The following is a 19,017-nucleotide window of genomic DNA, read 5'->3' on the forward strand; positions in this document are numbered from 1 at the left end:
CTGCATTGAAATCCATAATAATATAATGAATGAAAGTTAATACGCATTCGCCATCGCCACCATCATCGTCGTCATCATCATCATCACCATCATCACCATCATCATTATCATCATAACTATTGTCATCATTATTATCATCATCAGTATTCGCAGCGTCATTACCATCGTCATTAGCAAAAGCGGCAACTATTGCTGCAGTTTGCCATTATCATCATTTAGCTGTTGTTCGTCTATAATTGTTGTTGAGAGAATCTCAACTTTAATTCCGTTGTAATTATACATAACAACAGGTGTATAAGTGTTTATGTCTATATATGTATATTATATGTGTATAGTTATGGATCGTGTTTGTATATGTTCATCAACATATATATATATATATAGATAATATGAAAAAGCTTGTGTTGTCGGTGTAGTAAATAGAAATGCATGAATGTGTGTGTGTATGTGTGTGTACATGTTTGTTTTTATTATATGTGTATATGCATGCATGTACTTTTCAATTACTGATGAAATTATAAATATGCACCAATAGTTTTAAATGTGAAACATCAGAGTGAGACGTGTCAGTACCAGTGTCTGTGCGAGTAACAATGCGAAATGACGAGTTATGTTGTGTTTTTTTCCAACTTGTTAGTAATTGAAAACTAAGTAAAAACAAAAAAAAAAAAAAAAAAAACATTGAAAAGAAATTAAAAAAATACAAATATATGTAAATGAAAGAAAGAAAGAAACAAAAAAACAAACTAAACATGAATTTGTTTCTTGGAATTTAAAGCAAAAAGTCCAACACTAAGATTAAAACAAAAAAAAAAATTTGCGGTTAAACAAGTTTTCGAAATCTCACAAACTGTTAACAGAGCAGCTGAGCTAATGTTGAAAAGCGCGAAAGAAAGGGAGAGAGAAAGATAGTTTTTCTTTCTCCCATAACGAGACGAGAGGGAATTAAAATTTCCCGTTATAATAATAATAATAATAATAATATATTTAATATTTAAGATATAATATAAAATAAATCAAACTATAGCAGTTGTGCGTGTGTTTGTGTATATGTGCGTTGCATGTTCGAACGGAAGCAATAATATCGATCAATAATAATAAAAATCATAGCACGCTTTCAATTAACTTTAATTTCTCTGATTTACTACACAATCAGAATTTAAGAGAGTGCCAGAGAGTGGAGTGGAAGCCTACAATGGCAGTATCCTGCCCTGAAGTTATGTACGGTGCTTATTATCCATATTTGTATGGCCGTGCTGGACCAAGTCGTTCATTTTATCAATATGAAAGAGTAAGTATTTATATAACACAATATATATATACATATATGCGTGTGCGTGTGCGTGTGTGTGTGTGTGTGTGTATGCACACATCAAGCAAAAAAAAAAAAAAAAAAAAAAAAAAAAAAAGAGAAAAAAACGTTTGAAAATTTGTACAAACAATTATTTGCCGTTGTGTTGATTTAGTTTCTTCTCCTCAGTCTTCAGTCAAATGATAGCAGTTAACTGATTTTTGTTAGGAAGTCATACTTATACGTTTTTGTGTCACAGACTCACTTTGTTTTTATTTCATCCCGAGAAAATTTCTCACGATAACCCGTCCATTTGTGCTCGTGTGTGTTTTATCATTTTACCTGCCTTCCTTACCTTTAGCCAATAGCTAGCTTGTCTTGCTTGTTGTATGCCCGGTCAAGAGAAAAAAAACAAAAACCGAACCACAAGCAGAGAAAAAAAGAAGTAACAAAAAGTTAAAAACGAAAGAGACTTGCCGCTGCCGAACAAAGGCATTTTTGTGTCCAAAAGGCCCCAATTATACAAGGCCGCGGCCGGCAACCAAAACGAAATTGCCCTTTTATGTAAAAGCTTAAACTTAACTTGTATAGATAGATACCTATAATAATATACATATATGCATAATATAAGCATATACACATATACACGTATACGATACAATGCTTGCATATGGTAGCTTAACGCAACGATTTCACATAAGACCAAATCTTAGGCACAGATCGTTAGTTCGTTTCTTTTTCTTTACTATGCTTTGCATAACCTATACAAAAAAACAAAAACCCCAAAAGATATACGCACAGATAAAATACAATAACAACAAATGTTGAAAACTTATAAAATTACTACCACTGCTGTTATTGCTGTTGTTCTTGTTGCTATTGCCTCCGAATATATTGGTGCAAAAATGTCTCACATGAGAAGAAGAAGAAGAAGAAGAAGAAGAAAAATAAAACTAAAAGAGAGAAAAGACCAAAAAATCAGAAATACCCTTAAAATCAATAACAAAACGTTGTTTTGTTCTTTGCATCATGTTTTCGTAATTTATAGTCAATATCGCCGCCATTAGTTCTTTTTATATTAAAAAACAAAAAGCCATTGGGATTCACCATCATCACCATCATCATCGTCGCTGTTATTACCATGTGTGAGTCAGCAGCTTGCCGTTCATATATATGAGATTTCTCGTTTCACATAACCAGACACCTTCAGTTTTGAAGACTTCTACGTTGTATTTCCATGTGAACAAAAAGCCAAGAGCAAAAAAACGACATTCAGGAATTGCTGAAGGACTGCTGAAAGACACTGCTTCGATTTTTATAATTTTGAATAAATACATCAATGATTTTGAAATAATATTGATTTGTAAAGCAGAGGCAGATAAGAACAAATTAAAAACAAATATTTCCTCAGCAAAATCAAATATATGTAAAGGTCGACTGTGTACTTCGTGAAGGTGACAACGAAACTGTTCGCTAGTAAGAAATGAAACAAGTAAAAACCGGTAGATCGAGTGGTCCCATTTCGACAGGGGCAGAATCAAAAAATTGAAAATTGTCGGGACATCTAGTTTGAGCGCCGATTGTCAGCAAGAACAAACATAAAACTATTAAGAAAATCGAAATCGCCGGTGGGCATATTTTAAGTGCTGGTCAGCTGAAGGAACTTTATAAAGGAAGCTCTAGGCATCCAAGGTAGTTAATTGTAGTTACAGGCGAGCTATACTACTAAGGGTTTAAACTAAATGCAAACCTATAAAGGCTTAATTCCAACATGCCCATTAGCACTCGGTGTCAAGACTACGTGTGGCCGTAATGTCCCGACTATCATAAGACATTTCTATTCACAGTAAGGCTTAACTAAAACAACGAAATTTTTTTTGGTCAAGCATCTCTTTGCACTCCCTCTTTACAATCAGGTGTGTTGAGCTGTTTCTTCGAATTTCAATACAGCCGCCGTAAACTTTCACGGACATCTTTCCCAAATCTAAGACCATGAGATACAGAAAACGACCTCTGCACTTCTTCAACCAGAATGTAAGAGGAACTCTGCCGTTGACTTTGCAGAGACCCTGATCAGCATACCGGTATAACAGAAGTTTGTCATTATCGCCAATCCAGATGTCAATGGTAGCATGGCTACAGCATCGTCCTGAGACGATACCTCAGCTTTTCTATGACTATTCAGCTGACGGGAAACCAGAAAAGATTTACTTATTTATTGTCTGCATATTTTGTAAATAAGTTTACAAAGTTTGGACTTAAAGGCCGGATATCTTAGATCATATGCTCGCCTGTATTGAAAACACTTCAGATTTGAACCCGCGATCGGTTACCTCCTCGGCTACTCATCTATAAAGGATATGTCAAATTTTTGAAATATTTGTGAACCCGGGATTACACATCGGATACACACTCTTGATGCGCGCGAATACCGAAATTAACTTAACCTGATTGTCTGTCTCTTTGTCATAAATTGGGACAAAATTTTATCTGAGTTTTCTTCTACTAATGTTAATTATTTTTCGCGGTTTATATCCGCCCATCGATATGTCAAGTTTATGAAAGCCATCACCTACCGCTACCTACATTTTTTTCGAACTTCTGAACTTAAGACCTTTATTGTATCATCTGTTAGAACCTGGTAGAATTCTGCAAGCAACACACAATGCTTTACATTCTTTCCGTTGTGATTTTTGGAAAAGAATTGAAAATTGAAACCATTTTCGTTTCGCGCCATTTCCGAAAATCTTCTCGATCTGTGAACACAGTTTTTGTTCATTAAATAAAACACAAACGTTATCCCTTAAGATAATTTCGAAACCATCCAAAGGGAACCGAAGGGTTTGCCCCACAATTTCCAAAGTATCATGCATTAGGATTAGGACACAATCTTTAACGAGAGGTTATAACTACTGCGTATCGATTATCGGGCAATCCTGCAACAATTCTTTGTCCCTGTGGTATCTCTCGGTTTTACGCCACAGTATACGTCAGCCTGTTGAGAAATAAATAAAGTCGTTTTTCCAAGCTCTGGTGAAGAATCGCTCCGAATTGCTTTGTGACTTCCTATGGTGAACAGCAAAGAGCTCAAAGTTATGAAGCAGGCAAGACCTCTTATTACTAGTACCGGATAAAGGCGTGAACGTTGATGATGTCAAGCATTTCGTGCCTTTAGTCGGATGTACATTAACATTTCGCTTGGCCCAATATGGCCATCAATGTGGAAACCACCCACGCCAATTGACATAATCGACTGTCATCTGTTGAAAGTCTTTTAAAATGCAAATAAGACCAAAGTTATATGAATGGTTTCTAGTTTACATTATTACCTGCGGGCTTTTCCTATAAAAATATTATTTTAAATATTTTTCTTGTCGTACGCTGAGGATATATCTGTCTTCCCATATAATAATAATAATACTCATAACATACTTAAGAGTCGTCGCTTAAGGTTTAGAGCAAGATTAGGGAGGATCGTGGCCGCTTCAGAATTAGTTGAACAAGAATACATTTTTGATGATTTTTGTAGCAATAGCCAGATGGAGTGCCGGGCGCATTATTAAACCGATCAATCAGACTCTTTTCCCGATCGAGAATTTATCGAGTCTCTGCATGCACACTTCCAAGCAAAGCAAATCTGTTGTGCTTTCGTCTTCCGACGGGGATATGAAAACCCTCGGGCATCTCTGTGGATAAGACCCACATTCAAGATGTTGCTGATCAGACATCAGTTCATACAAAGCAGAAACCATAAGCAAATAATCCCAAATGTTTGTCAGGCATGTGCACTAAGCACCATTCGAAATTTGGAAATTTCATAGCATAGTTTATGATGATTTTCTGCTTATTAATTTACATATGCCGGAGCGGAAAATGCAAGCAAACTAGTAATGAGAGCCGTTCGAGTATGCAGTACCCTCTGCATGCACTCGCACCTCTTCCACTCGATTCATCTTTGATGGCAGATGTTGTTCTTAGTGTAGTGGCGTTCGGGGAGTAAAAAATCATAGCTCATCAAGCTCATAAGTTTTGTTACTGCAAAAAAAATTGCTTATGTATGCTTTTTAATGGATGAATGACGTAATAAGGTCTTAAGGGCGTCTTTTTTACAGTTTCAGTGCGGTTTTTGTAAATCAGATAATTGCTTGCAAATAATTGTAGAAAGATTATCCCATGAGCCGAATAACGAAGAAGAAAACTGTCTTGGGCTTTTAATTTTTTTAAGTCTACTTGAAAAAGTTAAGTAAAGACAACAAATCCGAAAAATTATTCAAACCCACAATTCAGATCTAGTTTTAAAAGAAAATGAAGGCTGTGCGGAGAAAGAAGAAGAATCACAATAGCGAGAGCCTATCACTCATCTAAATGAAATTAATTTTTTATAAAAAATTGCATTAAAAGCAAGTGATCAGAGGATATGAAGTTTGCGTTAAGAGTGACTTGAGAAGCACGTACCTTTTATGAAAAGTACACGATTCGAAATCATTTTCTTCAACTATGTGTGTCCGTCTGTCCGGTCGAGACGCTGTCAAATGATCTGGCCGACTTTTTCAGCCCTCTCGAATGTAGTCTCCTCCCTTTATATACCGACAGAGACTAGTTTATACTATTTTTTGATAAAAGTCCGGTTGATATATATATTTATAGTGCTAAGCTTAAACCACGTTGGCCTATTTTTCGGATTGCTTCTCCACGAATACTGCTTAAAGTAAGCATTTACAGAAAGGCACTAAAATTTTTGATGTATTATGACAAAAATAGTTGGAGAACTGCCTTAGGAAAAGGTGTGAGCTATCCATAGAAATTTCCCGAGAGTAACGGTATAGCTTTTAACTATTCATTTCACCTATATATTGTGGGCTTAGTTTCGCAAATTATACTTGAAAATGGACGAATGAGCGATACCGTAAAATTTGGATATTATTTCCAATAATTCTCTCTTGAAGAATTTCGTTTATTGTGAATTGAAATTCTGCAAGTGGGGCTCTCTTGACTGCTGAGTTGATACTGCGACTAAAAGCTTCCTTATCTAAGTTTCTTTGAGTATTTTCCGTAAGTTGACAAGCCGCTTAACTATTGAGCTGTATATTCTATTTTGCTGTGGGCTGAATCTCCTCCAGCTCTCATTTTATATCACAACTTTAAAGTGGTCAGTATGCATGCTGCGTATGCTGATTAACGACTTCGTCTACGCACTTGAAGTCTCCTTGTGCATTTTCTCCCCCAAGTTAGCTATTATGCGTTGCCGTAACAACTTTTACAGCGAACTTATGCTAAGTTTAGAGAGCAATTTAGAGAGACTGCTTATCTAATAAATATTTGAAAATTTGAAGAAGACTTCAAGGCACGGCACGTAAGGCTTTCGAGGACATGATTTCTATCTGTGAGATCACAAAGTCAAAATTAAAGATCTGAATTTTCTAAAAATAAAATATCTTAGTGTTTGTAAAGCTTTTTTAGCGAAGAGCACTAACAAAAAAGAAAACGAAGACGGAAAAATGCTTATACACAACAATATTATATGTTCGCAAATACGTGTGAAGTTTATATAAAACTCTAGCACAGATAATCATCTTATTTGTAAGATTCGTACGAAAGAACAAAAACGTATTTTCTTTCTTTAAATTGAACTCAAATGTCTCGCAGTTTATGTTTTACTTTATTTTTGCTTTTTTTTTTTTTTTAACATACAATGAAATGAAACGCTTGTGATTTATGCCGTGTGATACTGTTTGGTGATCGAATAAAATATTAAAAAAAAAAAAGAAGGAACAGAAAACAATAAAAAAAGGAAACAGTAAAGAAATATCAACTCAACTAATAACTCGGCCAACACTTTGCATTGTGTCCCTTGTTACCCGCCCTTACCACCGTTTTGCTCGTTCAACATACAACGAAAATCTCAACAGAAGAATTTTAAAAAGAAAACCACATAACTTGACCCATCGATCGTTTACTAACAGAAAAAGGAATTCCTTTAGCATATACACTTACTAACACATAACGCATACAAACGCACACGCTCATTCACATATTGACACTTTAGAGGCGAACATTACCGTCTTTGATGGTAATGTCTTAAAATGTTTGCGTTAAAAGCGCGTAGCATACGCAGAAGCTGCACGGGTATAAGTGTGTGAGTGTATGGCTGGGTAGTGCAGGGCGTGCTGCATCTCCCCCTCTTCAGGCAAAGTTTGCCTATCTATGTTGTCAACACATCATCCTTTATGGGGCCGCCTGGTTTAATGCTTGCTTGCCTGCCTGCCTGCCTGCCTGCCTGCCTGCCTTGTGCTTGTTACTTTCCTTCCTTACCTACCATCCCATCCATTTAACCACTATCTACTGTTTGTCAGTGCTAGGTTTGTCGGCATCTGTGCTACTGCACTTTCCATACGCTGACTTTAGTCGATGTTGCGATTTCTTTTTCCCGTGTGTCTTCTTAGTAGGTTATTGTTGTTGTCGCTATTGCTGTTGCCGTTGTTATTATTATTGTTGTTTTTGCTTTTTTTCATTTTTGTTTTTTCATTTTTTTTTAACTTTGGCTATATCCTCTGCGCATTTTCAGTTGCCAGCAATTTGGCTTTGTGGCTCGTACCGATCGTGTCTCTTGATAAGAGGAAAACATTGATTATGTGCTTAAAACAACTGACAGATCAGAGAGAAACGTTTACTCAAATTATTTGTCTGTCCTTCTTCGTCCGTTTGTCTGTCCGCCAGATTCAGATGTCTGCTTGCAATTGTTGCCACATACGATTTGTTCCCCTTGTAAAACTTATCGGTTACGTTTGCATTGCACATACGTATGTACATAGGAGTAGAGAAACGAAAAACAATGTTTCCTTTGCATTCATATTAAATAACAATTGTTTTGATTTTACATTACTATAAAACCAAATGATCTTCTCAGATGGTTAAGCACAAAAAGAAAACAAAAAAAAAATTAAAACTAAAATTAAAATATCGACTCGTTAAACTGCTTAAGCAAAGACAAGCAAGAAAGTTGCACTCATTCAAGGCAAATTTTGCGTAATCATCCGCTGAAGCAAATTTATAAAAAATTCAGATTTCGTTAATTGTCAATATTTTAAGTAATCCATGAAGTTTCCACATCTCTGCACATAATCTATATTAGACGGTTTAAGTCTCGTCTTAATCTCTATGAACGGTACATGCTATAGGCCATAGACTTCTTAAAGAAAACGTGCTGAGAATTTTCGGTTTTTTTTTCTTCTAAAGTTCTTTTCAAGTCTAATCTGCAGACACTCCTTCGAAGCACATTTTCTCACTGCATTGATTCCAGATACGTATTAGGGTTTAGATCGACTCCACATACGTCACAATATACACATTGTGACACAAAATGACAGGGAAAGGGATATTAACATAACTGTATATATACTTAATTGATTTTAAAGTTTCAGAAGGCGCCCTCGGGTACTAAGAAGGAGCGTACTAAACGTACGCTAAACAATATTTTGAAAATTTTACTTAAATGTGGTCGATTGAAACCCTTTTTATCCTAAATTTTAATAGATATTGCCAGTTACTTACTTATAGAGTAAAGCCCTATGACAGTTTTTACCTTACTATTGAAAGTACATTGACAGGTTTCAATATTTTCGAGACTATAACCAAGCTTAAGAGTGCATCCAACTTTGAATTGAATTTATTCGCTCTTTTTCCTTTCTTTACCGATAGCGCCTCCTAATTACCTTGTCTATACGTACCTAAGCGTCTGCTCAGCCTGGCGCGTAAAAAACAACAATTAATCCAAGTTGTGGATTTTAGTTCAAAAATAGTACATTCGAGTGACAATTTATTTCAATTTAGAGAATTCCACCTTATGACGGACTGGCACACATATTAAGTTTTTATTTAGAGTTTACTCCTAACGGAGAACATCATCTCAGCGTAAGTAAGACCGACAGACAGGCAGACAAATGGGCAGTAAGAAGGATAAACAGGGGCCAACTGATTGTTCTTGATATCGACTATCAACTCGATAGCTGTGCTTTGTGCACTCGTTGTAATGAGTAGAGTGTTTACAGCTGTTAATAAAGTATATATTTCTCCTATTGTCGGATGAAAATTCCTTCGATGATAAAGTTGCTGTCGAGTAAGATATTCAAATTACGATCGAGTATAGTCCATGTCGGGAACCATAAACCGGTCCCAGTCAAGTAAATAAACAATCAGACAGATAGACAGAAACACAGTTGAGTTTGCAGTTTGCATTATATGGTGAGCGTCAGTAATCTTCATGGTAAGGGTGCCTCCTGAGATAATGGCAAAGCGGTTCTAATTTTTATTGCATGCTGCCTGAAAGTTGTAGCTGAAATTGTGCTACAGCGACAGCTTAAAAAAAAAGGATTCGCATATCGATCTCTTCACTGGGAAGAATATATGAATTCTTTGTCTGTAAACCCACTACATATAAAAGAGTTAAACGTTCTAATTGACATTAATTTTGAGTAGCGAAACCTTTTAGAGAATGCAAAGAGATAGAGAGACGTAGAGAGTTCCCGCAAACGGCAATTTCTCTGACCTTTCAAAGAATTTCTCTGACCTTCTATAGAATGGTTCGCATATGAAGGTCAGTGAAATATACGGAACTTAAAAGCAAACTTTGAAAAGCTCTACGCACTTTCCGTGTCTGCTTGTAGGCAACTACGACGGTCTTCTTATTGGTATAATGAGGGAAGAACATGTTGCCAGCTAAACTGGTAGTAGGTTTAGATAATTTTTACGTATTATTGTAGCCACATAGTCAGTTGGAGGCCTGCGTTGTGTTTTATGTCGTTTTTGAGAGGTATCTTTTACGTGGTTTTCCTTAAAAAGCTTCTCAAGAGTGGAACCTGAATTGGTTGTATTAGGTTCCTTAAAAGATATTGAACTAAGTTCCAAAGCTTTAACTATATATGTGTAATCAGTGACTTCTCTCCATTCGTGCTCATTTGTACCTACATTCGAACCCAACTAATGCTCGCTTTTTACTTTTACGTTTAAAAAGCCTGGAGTGTGTTTGGATTACAGAAACTACAGGAATGTCCAAAGGAGCACTTATATGAAAAACTGTTAGAAGAAAAAGTTTAAATTCTTTGTGAAAAATTTTTCAAAACAAAAATTTCTGTAAAAATTTGCGTCCTTTTAATGCATACACATGCAACCCTGCATTCGAAATCAAAAGAATAAGTATTTACTCATAAGTTCCTATAATTGCGTTGATAAACAAGCTAGTAATTCCAAGTCTAAGAGAAAGGGTAACTACACTGAAGAAAATTTACCGCTTTTCTTTGACTGTTCCTGCCGTCGGCGTGCCTCATTAAGCTTAAACTTATGTTTGTAACGAACCGAAAACGATTGCTAACTCATGTTGCGAAGAGGATATGTTTGAGTAGGATGTCGCCTACACGTTTATTTTATTATTAAATGCAAACCGGAAAAAATGTCCTTAATAAAAAAAAAGTTGATTAATATTCGTCGTACAACTACACTTACAAACTTAGGCTTTAAGAAAAAGGAAAACTTACTTATAGTATCACTTAAGTCTCGCTTAATTTTCAATGACCCCTTTACGGGCTCAAAGAGTTTTCCATCGCAACGGGTGCGAAGGCAGATGAGATCTTAACCAACATTGTGAGGAATATTCAAAGTTTTCCACTTAAGTTTACTAAAAAGATTTCTGCTATTAAAACCTTCGAAATTAAATACATTGAAGGCATTGGAATTTACTTTGGAATTTTTGGAATTGGAATTTTTTCTTTGAAGGAGAAACTTTCCTTTGGATAACTTTTAGATAAAACCACAAAAACAAAAAGAAAGAAAAATAAAAAGCTTATGAAAAAAGTGTTAACAAAGACGCTAAACTCTTTGTCAGTCTTTTTTTTTAATAATTTAGGAGTACTTTCAGTCAATTAAGGCAATGATGACTTGCAAGAAACATTTGTAGCTGCTTATGAAAACTTCTTAATTTTTCGCAAACAGCTTAAATTAAGATGTGGCAAGCATAAACACGACCGTGATATATATATGTATATATATATACATATGCACAGTGTCCAAAAAGTAAGAACAGTTTAATTTTTTCTTTTTTAAATCCCAAATTCTCAAAATAAAAATGCTTGTTAACAGTCTGGCCGGGCGGAAGGAGTTCTTAGTGTGAAACCGACAATCACGACAATCGAAGAAAACCGTTAACATAACCTTGATGTTTGAGCTACTTTGGCGAGTTCTTGTTGGTCTTGGCGCAACTTGTGCACGATATTCACTCGATTGATCGATTGTTTCTTGTTCGTACGCGTGGATCCAGCACCCATCTCATTTTATTTGGCAAACGTAGGTCAAAGGAACTTCTCCCACATTGCAAAAGCCGCACATGGTCTAGCTTGGGCAAAAACGCAAAAGTCTCTCAAAAAATTTCAAAAAATTCAGACGCGCAGTATGAAGTAAGAAAATTGGCAAAGTAAAAATAACATCAGGGATATAAAGCGAAATAAAGGGTCTCTAATTGAAAGCCTGGTCGTCTTATCACTCCTTTAATATTCCGTGCTATTTCCTAAAGTCTCTGACGACGAGCGGCTTTCGGCAAGCTTCTGCACGACTCCTTCGGTGTTGAATATCCGGTTTCCTTAATATCTTCCCAAAGTTAATCGTTGTTCTTAAGCATTTTTTGCTTAATTGTTATTTATGGGCAGGCCCTTGTCTCAGCTATTCTAAAAACTGTAATATTCTCTTGCGAGAATCAATCAATTATAATCCTTGCCGAAGGCTTTGTATCGTTGTCATATGTAAAAATCTAACAATAGCAAGTACAACACAGTTGTGTTGTACTTTTTGAAGTGATTAATTATTTATTCATTCGTTAAAATTCATCCGAAATTCAAATAATGTTAAGATAAAAGAACAACAAAAATTATATCATGCTATTATTATAAATATTGCAATATTTATATTGTTGCACCTGCCCGGATCGCCCTTTAACTCATTAACGAATTGTCTTATGTGTCAGAGAAACGTATCGTCAACCATTGTGCTGCTACCTTGCTCTGCAGCGTTGTAATGTTAGACCTGCATAGAACCTTTTTGTGCAAATAACCGTCGTCGCCAATATATGAGGTCTGAAGGGATCGTATCTTTTTGCTCAAACTTTAAAAAAATAGCTGCACTTTCTCACTAACCCATTCGACCAGCCTCTCCTCGCTAAATTCGTTCGCGATTTCTGTAAAGAATTGATTTAAAAATCACGCTTGGCTTTGCGGACATTGGAGAAATTGCTTTTCCTCGATTTTTCGTTTGGGCATTTGGTTTTCATTTAAGTGAATTCTCTCCCGTCTTCTGCGCTTCTAAGAAAAACTGCAGTACACAGTGGATATGTCGTCGAGATATGTCTCTGCTGAATGCAGTCTAAATTATGTCTTAAAATAAAGTAAATTTTCTTCGAGGAAGGTTCGTTTTCGGAGCATCTAATCGTGTGGGCATCTGGAAAGCGCCTGGAGAACTTTATGTCAATAAAATATTTAGCTTTACTAAATCGACTGAACTAACTAACTCATCAAGCTAACTGGAAAGAAAAAAGAGAACCAATAGTCTTAGTTGGCAATGCTCTTCGTGCTATTAGTCCTCGTATTTATATATTTGCTCTAAATAAATTGTAATAATAACAATAATAATATCCTTATGATAGGCTTTGCGCTGCTTATCTTCTTATATTATATATATATATATATATATATATATATGTATATAGATAGATTTTTTTTGTTCCTCTAACGGAGGCACATTTTACCAAAGGATTATTTATATTAACGTCTGCGGATTATTTATATTATGTGCGTGCTATCGCATGTTTAGGAATTTACGACACCACTTAACTGTTCATTAATAGTTTACACATGATTGAATCCGTTTACACGCATACATGCGTACGTACCTATAAATGACAATTATAGTAATTTAGAAGAATTTAGAAACGAACGAAACTAGAAAGTGGAGACAAATTTAACGGAACTTTAGAAATCCCCGGAGAGAGACGGACAGAGAGGAGAATCTTATAAACAATCATAAATCAATAAATTTATTTCTAGAACAATTTTCTCAAAAACGAAAAGTGTTGAAAGCAACACAAACATACGCTATTAAGGTAAAATGTTTTAGTATAAAAGGCACGTACTACCGCTACACAACTAATTCATTGCAAGCATTTGGGGTTAACCCATTAATTAAGCAAAAGGGTGGCATAGAATATTAGATTTAATGATCAACATATGCTTAGTTACGTATATTTTTAATTTTAATCGATGATTGGAATTTGTCAAGTCAATCGTTTTGTAGTATTGCAACGTGATGGAGTTTAACGTATCTGGTGTACGAGCGGCTATTTCCAATAATAATGTAAGTCGCTTTTCGGGAAAAAAAAGGAATGACAATTTTCCAAGAGTCCGAATATTCCGAAAATAAGATGAGAGTTTTGATGGTAAACTAAATCCAGTCATAAAATGAAAAGTCTTTCAAGCGTTTTTCTTGGAGGGTCTTCGAAACGAAAGATTAAAGCTTAAGAGAAAAGCCTCAAGAATCCCCATAATTATTTTCGCTTCATTTACAGAAGTCCCATTGAGCTCTTAGTACGTGATGTGGAAGAAGTATGTATTTGGCTAATTTTAATTTTTAAAGAATTCCAATGCACTTCCTCTTCAACGTCTATAGTTTAATTCTTTTTTATATTAACTTTAGATTTATGGCACCACCCAATCCCCAGTTCACGGGATTTTGGCTTCAAAAATGCAGCATAAGAAAGTCGGCCCATTAGATGTTATATATATATATAACACAGCAAATATAAATGTCTATTCTTTTTTTCTTTGGTACACGCAGAAAGTAGAACATTTCCGGAAAATGGCGATAATTTTTTTAAATTCTCGTCTGTAACTTTCGCTGCCATGAAGAACTGCTACCCAAGCATTTGCCAGAGCAACCTGCATGTTCGTTGCAAAAATAGTAGCGATAGGTTTACCAATGCGTCCACAAACAACGACGAGAATTTGTCTCCAACTGACTTTCAATTTATTTTCCATTTGTTTCCCTTTTATTCTACTGTAATACTTATTGGACTGGATTTTGTCGTTGACTATGTTGGTAAGGAGATCGCACTCATTTTTGAACAGAAGGTAAAGCTGATCTTAAAACATATGCGTGATAGGGTTTACGAAAATATCTTCATCGGATCTTCATATACCAAGAAAATGAAAATATTGCGGATGTTTTCCAAGATTAGCATAATTTCTTCTGCATTGTGGGTGACTATATGGACACATCACGTCCATTTTTTAACCTTATATTCTTAATTAATCAGGGGATCTTTGTGACAAATTTCAGCTTCCCGCTGTGTTCATTTCGCCGAATGGTTCGCGAATGGTCAGACGCGTGGAAAAGATATATAGCTACGGATGATGGGCAATAAATACTTCAAAGAACATATCTTTTGGTCATTTTCATGCTACAAATGTTTATTTCCTATACAAAAAATTCCCCTTTCACATATACACGACTGGCATGTTCACTAATAGCTAAAGAAAAACGAATTAATTTCCTTAACTCTTGCGCTGGGATAAATAAATCGATTGGTTACCAGAATTGTTTAATTCTTCTCTTTATTTTTATGCTTATTTACATGTGCAATATGTAAGTGATAAACTGGACTTATACCATTTTCATGTGCAACCGTTACCATAATAAATCTGCGGAAATTGTCAATATTTGTAAGTTAATAGTTGTAAATGTCGGGCTATTAGTTAATAATAGTTTTTGTGTATACACACAATAACGTATCACCTACAACATGACCTCAACCCCAAAAATAATATCGCGTCGGTAATGCGTAGGCAAGCAAGCCAATGTGTTGCAGTTCCCAATAAACATATCAAGCGAGCGCCCATATCACTAAGGCTAAGGCTTCTGTTATGCTTTTTCTCTTTTTTTTTTTTTTTTTTTTCTTCTATATTTGGAGTTTCTTATTTATTATTTATATATATATATATAAAGTTAGCGAGTGCCTCTGTGCGTAAGCGTTTTTCTTTTTCTTTTCGTTTTGCATTCATTAAGAAACGAACGTATGGCGACATATATTATTAGTGGCTATAAATTGTTAAAACTTGACATATTTCTAATGATATGCACACATGTTCGCTTATACGGATACTTTGTTTCGTTTTTCATAAATTAGTTTAGTTGTCAGTTGCAATTATCTTCAAATTGAATATTTCTCTTATACATTAATTAACGAAAAAGGCGTTTAACGATTTGCTTTTCATTGCAGTTTAATCAGGATTTGTATTCATCATCCGGCGTACAATTGGCCTCGTCCAGCGCCTCAGGCAGTTCACATTCGCCCTGCAGCCCCATATTACCGCCATCGGTGAGTGCAAATGCGGCAGCCGCTGCCGTGGCTGCTGCCCACAATACCGCAGCTGCTGTTGTGGCCGCTGCTGCCCAAACAGCAAATCAGGCTTCCTCCAGTTTAAGTGCAAATTTACCATTAAGTACGGGCAGTAGTAGTAGTGGTGGTGGCGGCATTGGTGCTAACATTGGTAGCGGCTCTGGTGTCGTAGCCAGCAGTACCGGCGGTCTAATCGGTTCGAACATCGGCAATACACTGCACAGTAGAACACATACCAAAGAAGAAGATCTGGGTGCTGTGCCACGAAATGATGCAGAAGGTAGGTAATCGTATCGTACAAAAGATGACGAACGAAATGTAAGATAACCGTAAGAAGCTGTATGCGTCTTCACTGAACATTATATGCTTATTACTAATTACAAATGACAGCGAAAAGCATGTATGCTTACCTTTGGGAATTGGTCAGTACACAAAGAAAGTTAGGTTTATAACTTAATATAGCTCGCCAAGCTTGCATATTAACTCCGAGAGAGAAGCACATATTCAAATTTGTTAATTTTTCTTTTTCTTTGAGGAGTCATTCAATTTACAAATCGACACCTGGGCGAAAAGATAAACCAAGTCAGACTAATCTGATCTCATTCTTAAGACATTCCAAAGTGTGCCAGCAGATGCCATAGATGCTAAAGGGTTGGAACAACCCTTGTCCGTTGTTCTCAACTTACAAGATTAGTAATGTTTTGGCTTTAATTCGGAAGCAAATTTTCAAAGGAAGCATTTACTATAGGATATAGTTCCTCTTCTTCCCTACTGCCTGGGCTCTGTTTTGCGCAAATGCTTCCTTACCCGAATCTATCCTCCATTACAAATTGCGCGGGACGAAAAAAATACTTGACTATGCTGCGCTCCTTTTCGCTCTTTTCTTCTTCTCTCTTTACCTGACTTGATGCGCGATTCTTTTTTCGCAAAAGCTGCAGTAAAACATATCGAATTAAAAAACCACGTAATTCAAAACTCAAATTTTTAATTTTAAAAGCAGTGAGCTTCTCCATCTAACATACTGTTATGAAATTCGCTTTTATGAGATACAGTCCGTATCACTAGATCGTGGATATTTTGATCAAAAGAAATGCACTTCAAAGTTCTTTTATTTTACTACTTTGTCTTTCACAACAGTATTAATATTTATTTACAATTTATTTTGGCCGTACTCTCAACTTCTACGTTCTTGCCAGACTAACTCTACTTTTCACAAATATTCGATTTATATACAATTTTACAAGAATCTTACTATATCTAAATTTATAGTTATGGTCTAATTGTAGCCTGGTTTTTCCACTAATCGTTTTCATTGGCCGGCAGCTGCATGAGGCGCCTGCGAATGCTCATTTGGTTTTCCCTTCTTTAGGGAATTTATTCTTACGAAAATTACTTAGCTGACATTTAACTGAATTTGGGATTTTCGCAACAATACTATTGTATCCGAAACACCCTTCAAGCGATACATAAGTTACTAGCAAATACGCGTAAATCTAATTCACGTGAACAAACTGCGAGATCTGGAGAAGTTCTTTGTCTCTAATTAGTCAAGTAAACCAAATCCGAAAAGTTCCTCATTCAGAGGAGAATACTGGTCTACAAATATCGCAGCATTTTCTCGTTCTATTTGTATTTTTTAAGTTTGAACTTACGTGACCTAATTTGCATGGCTATTATTTCGCTTAGTCTTCTTCTTCCGTAAGTCGCCGTAACGCTCGTATCAAATGATTTACTGAGCTAAGTGTTAACGTTGAGGCTACCGTATAGTCGAGTGTTCAGAATATTGGGTAACAAACTAGAAGAGTCGGGTTCGATTGCTGTTGGGGTAGACTGTAACTTGTACTTTGTTTCGCTTAAGAAAAGGTGCCGTAGAGAGGCAAACAATTTGCAGATCCATTCCTTGTAGTTTTACTAATCTTTTAGAATTTTCTTAGCCCTTATTGATTCTCCTTCTTCTTCTAAGCGTAGCCGTCTGTGTCCGTCCGCGTAATATCGTATTCAAATTTGGCAAAAGTATTGAATGCATTTGCAGGCAGGTTAGAGAATGGATGGAATCCGTCAAAAAACGCGCTCACAATGCAACGTGAACTGAGAATGGGTTTTTTCTTATTACTCGCAAACTAGAACAGATGTAGTGGCAAAGGTTTTCACGCATATTTTGCGGCATCTGTTCGAGAAGCTTCATCTTTTAACTTGATTAAGTATGGAACGTGGTAATGTGTGTCGGAGGCAACTGAATAGGTCCTGGAGATGTATTTGAATCGAAACGTGTCAGTAAACCGATCGGAACCGCTTTTGAACTTAATATGATGGTGATGCCATCGAACATTGGGATAACAAGTTTTCCGAAATATCTTTACGCGACGTAAAGGTAAAGGCAAAAATGTGAAAATATTGTTGGTGTTTTTTGTGATTTTTTCGCAATATCGCAATTAGTCACATAGAACAAAGAAAAAGATTCGCATAAGCTATTTGTATGATAAACTTGTTTAGAGAAAATTCGTGAAAATATATGAAAAAGTTCAGGTGTACAGGGTACGGAAGTATATTTCATCATCTTATGACCTTTTTTTTTTACTCAATCAAACAGACAAGTGAACGTTAATGGCACTGACAATTTCCGTTCCTTTTATACAACATTCTAATGCTATGGCAGATGAATGAAACTTTCAATTATTTCAGATTTATTTAAAAAACGATTCCTTGTTACTTGTGAGGTTTGTATCGAAAGATTATCATTAATATTCTTGGCAAGTGCGAGAACGATAGCCTTATTGAAACGAATCTTGGATGCGCACCATTTCGAGCAGATATTAATGACGTATGCATACATATAAGAAAGCGTAGGGTGATCAAGGGAACATGTACTTTATATCCGAAATTGTAGGTGCTACGGGGCGCGTCTTCCGACCTTCCAGGTTCGGCGCAATGTAGTTGCCAAACCTACAGGTCACTCTCGAAACAATAATTGATGTCATTGAGCGATTATTCGACCTTGAAAATCGACAATCGACTTGACATGCCCATCTGTGTGGTGAAATCAAGATTTCACAAAAATTTGTTTCAAACATTGGATTTGAATCTTTTCATGGTTACCACGAATAGTCTAAGAAGTCAAGTTCGCTTTGTTGGTTTGCATACTGTACTGATTGAAAGCCTGCAATACTTTGGTTGAGAATTTATTAAAATCTTTTTTTTTTTTCTAAAACTTTCATCTTTGAAAACCTTGGACGAAGTTCAAAAACTGCTTAGGTGGCGTAATCTCCCAAAGCATATTAGTAAGTGTTATAAGGCA

At 35.8% G+C, this 19,017-nt stretch overlaps 1 protein-coding gene across 2 annotated transcripts in view; it reads left to right on the forward strand.

The window, feature by feature from the left end:
- Positions 1-19,017, forward strand: part of LOC119636451 (protein vestigial) — a 32,577-nt gene that overhangs the window by 36 nt on the left and 13,524 nt on the right. Inside the window, exons 2-3 of one of the 2 annotated variants that reach the window (XM_038031787.1) lie at positions 1,157-1,291; positions 15,603-16,002. In XM_038031787.1, the coding sequence (XP_037887715.1) occupies positions 1,196-1,291; positions 15,603-16,002 (496 nt within the window). In that variant the 5' untranslated portion in view covers positions 1,157-1,195. Of the gene's footprint in view, positions 1-787; positions 1,292-15,602; positions 16,003-19,017 lie in introns of those variants that run through there. The other variant, XM_038031788.1, reaches the window with a different exon arrangement.

Source organism: Glossina fuscipes, unplaced genomic scaffold (assembly GCF_014805625.2).
Source record: "Glossina fuscipes isolate IAEA_lab_2018 unplaced genomic scaffold, Yale_Gfus_2 28, whole genome shotgun sequence".
Classification (NCBI taxonomy): Eukaryota; Metazoa; Arthropoda; class Insecta; order Diptera; family Glossinidae; genus Glossina; species Glossina fuscipes.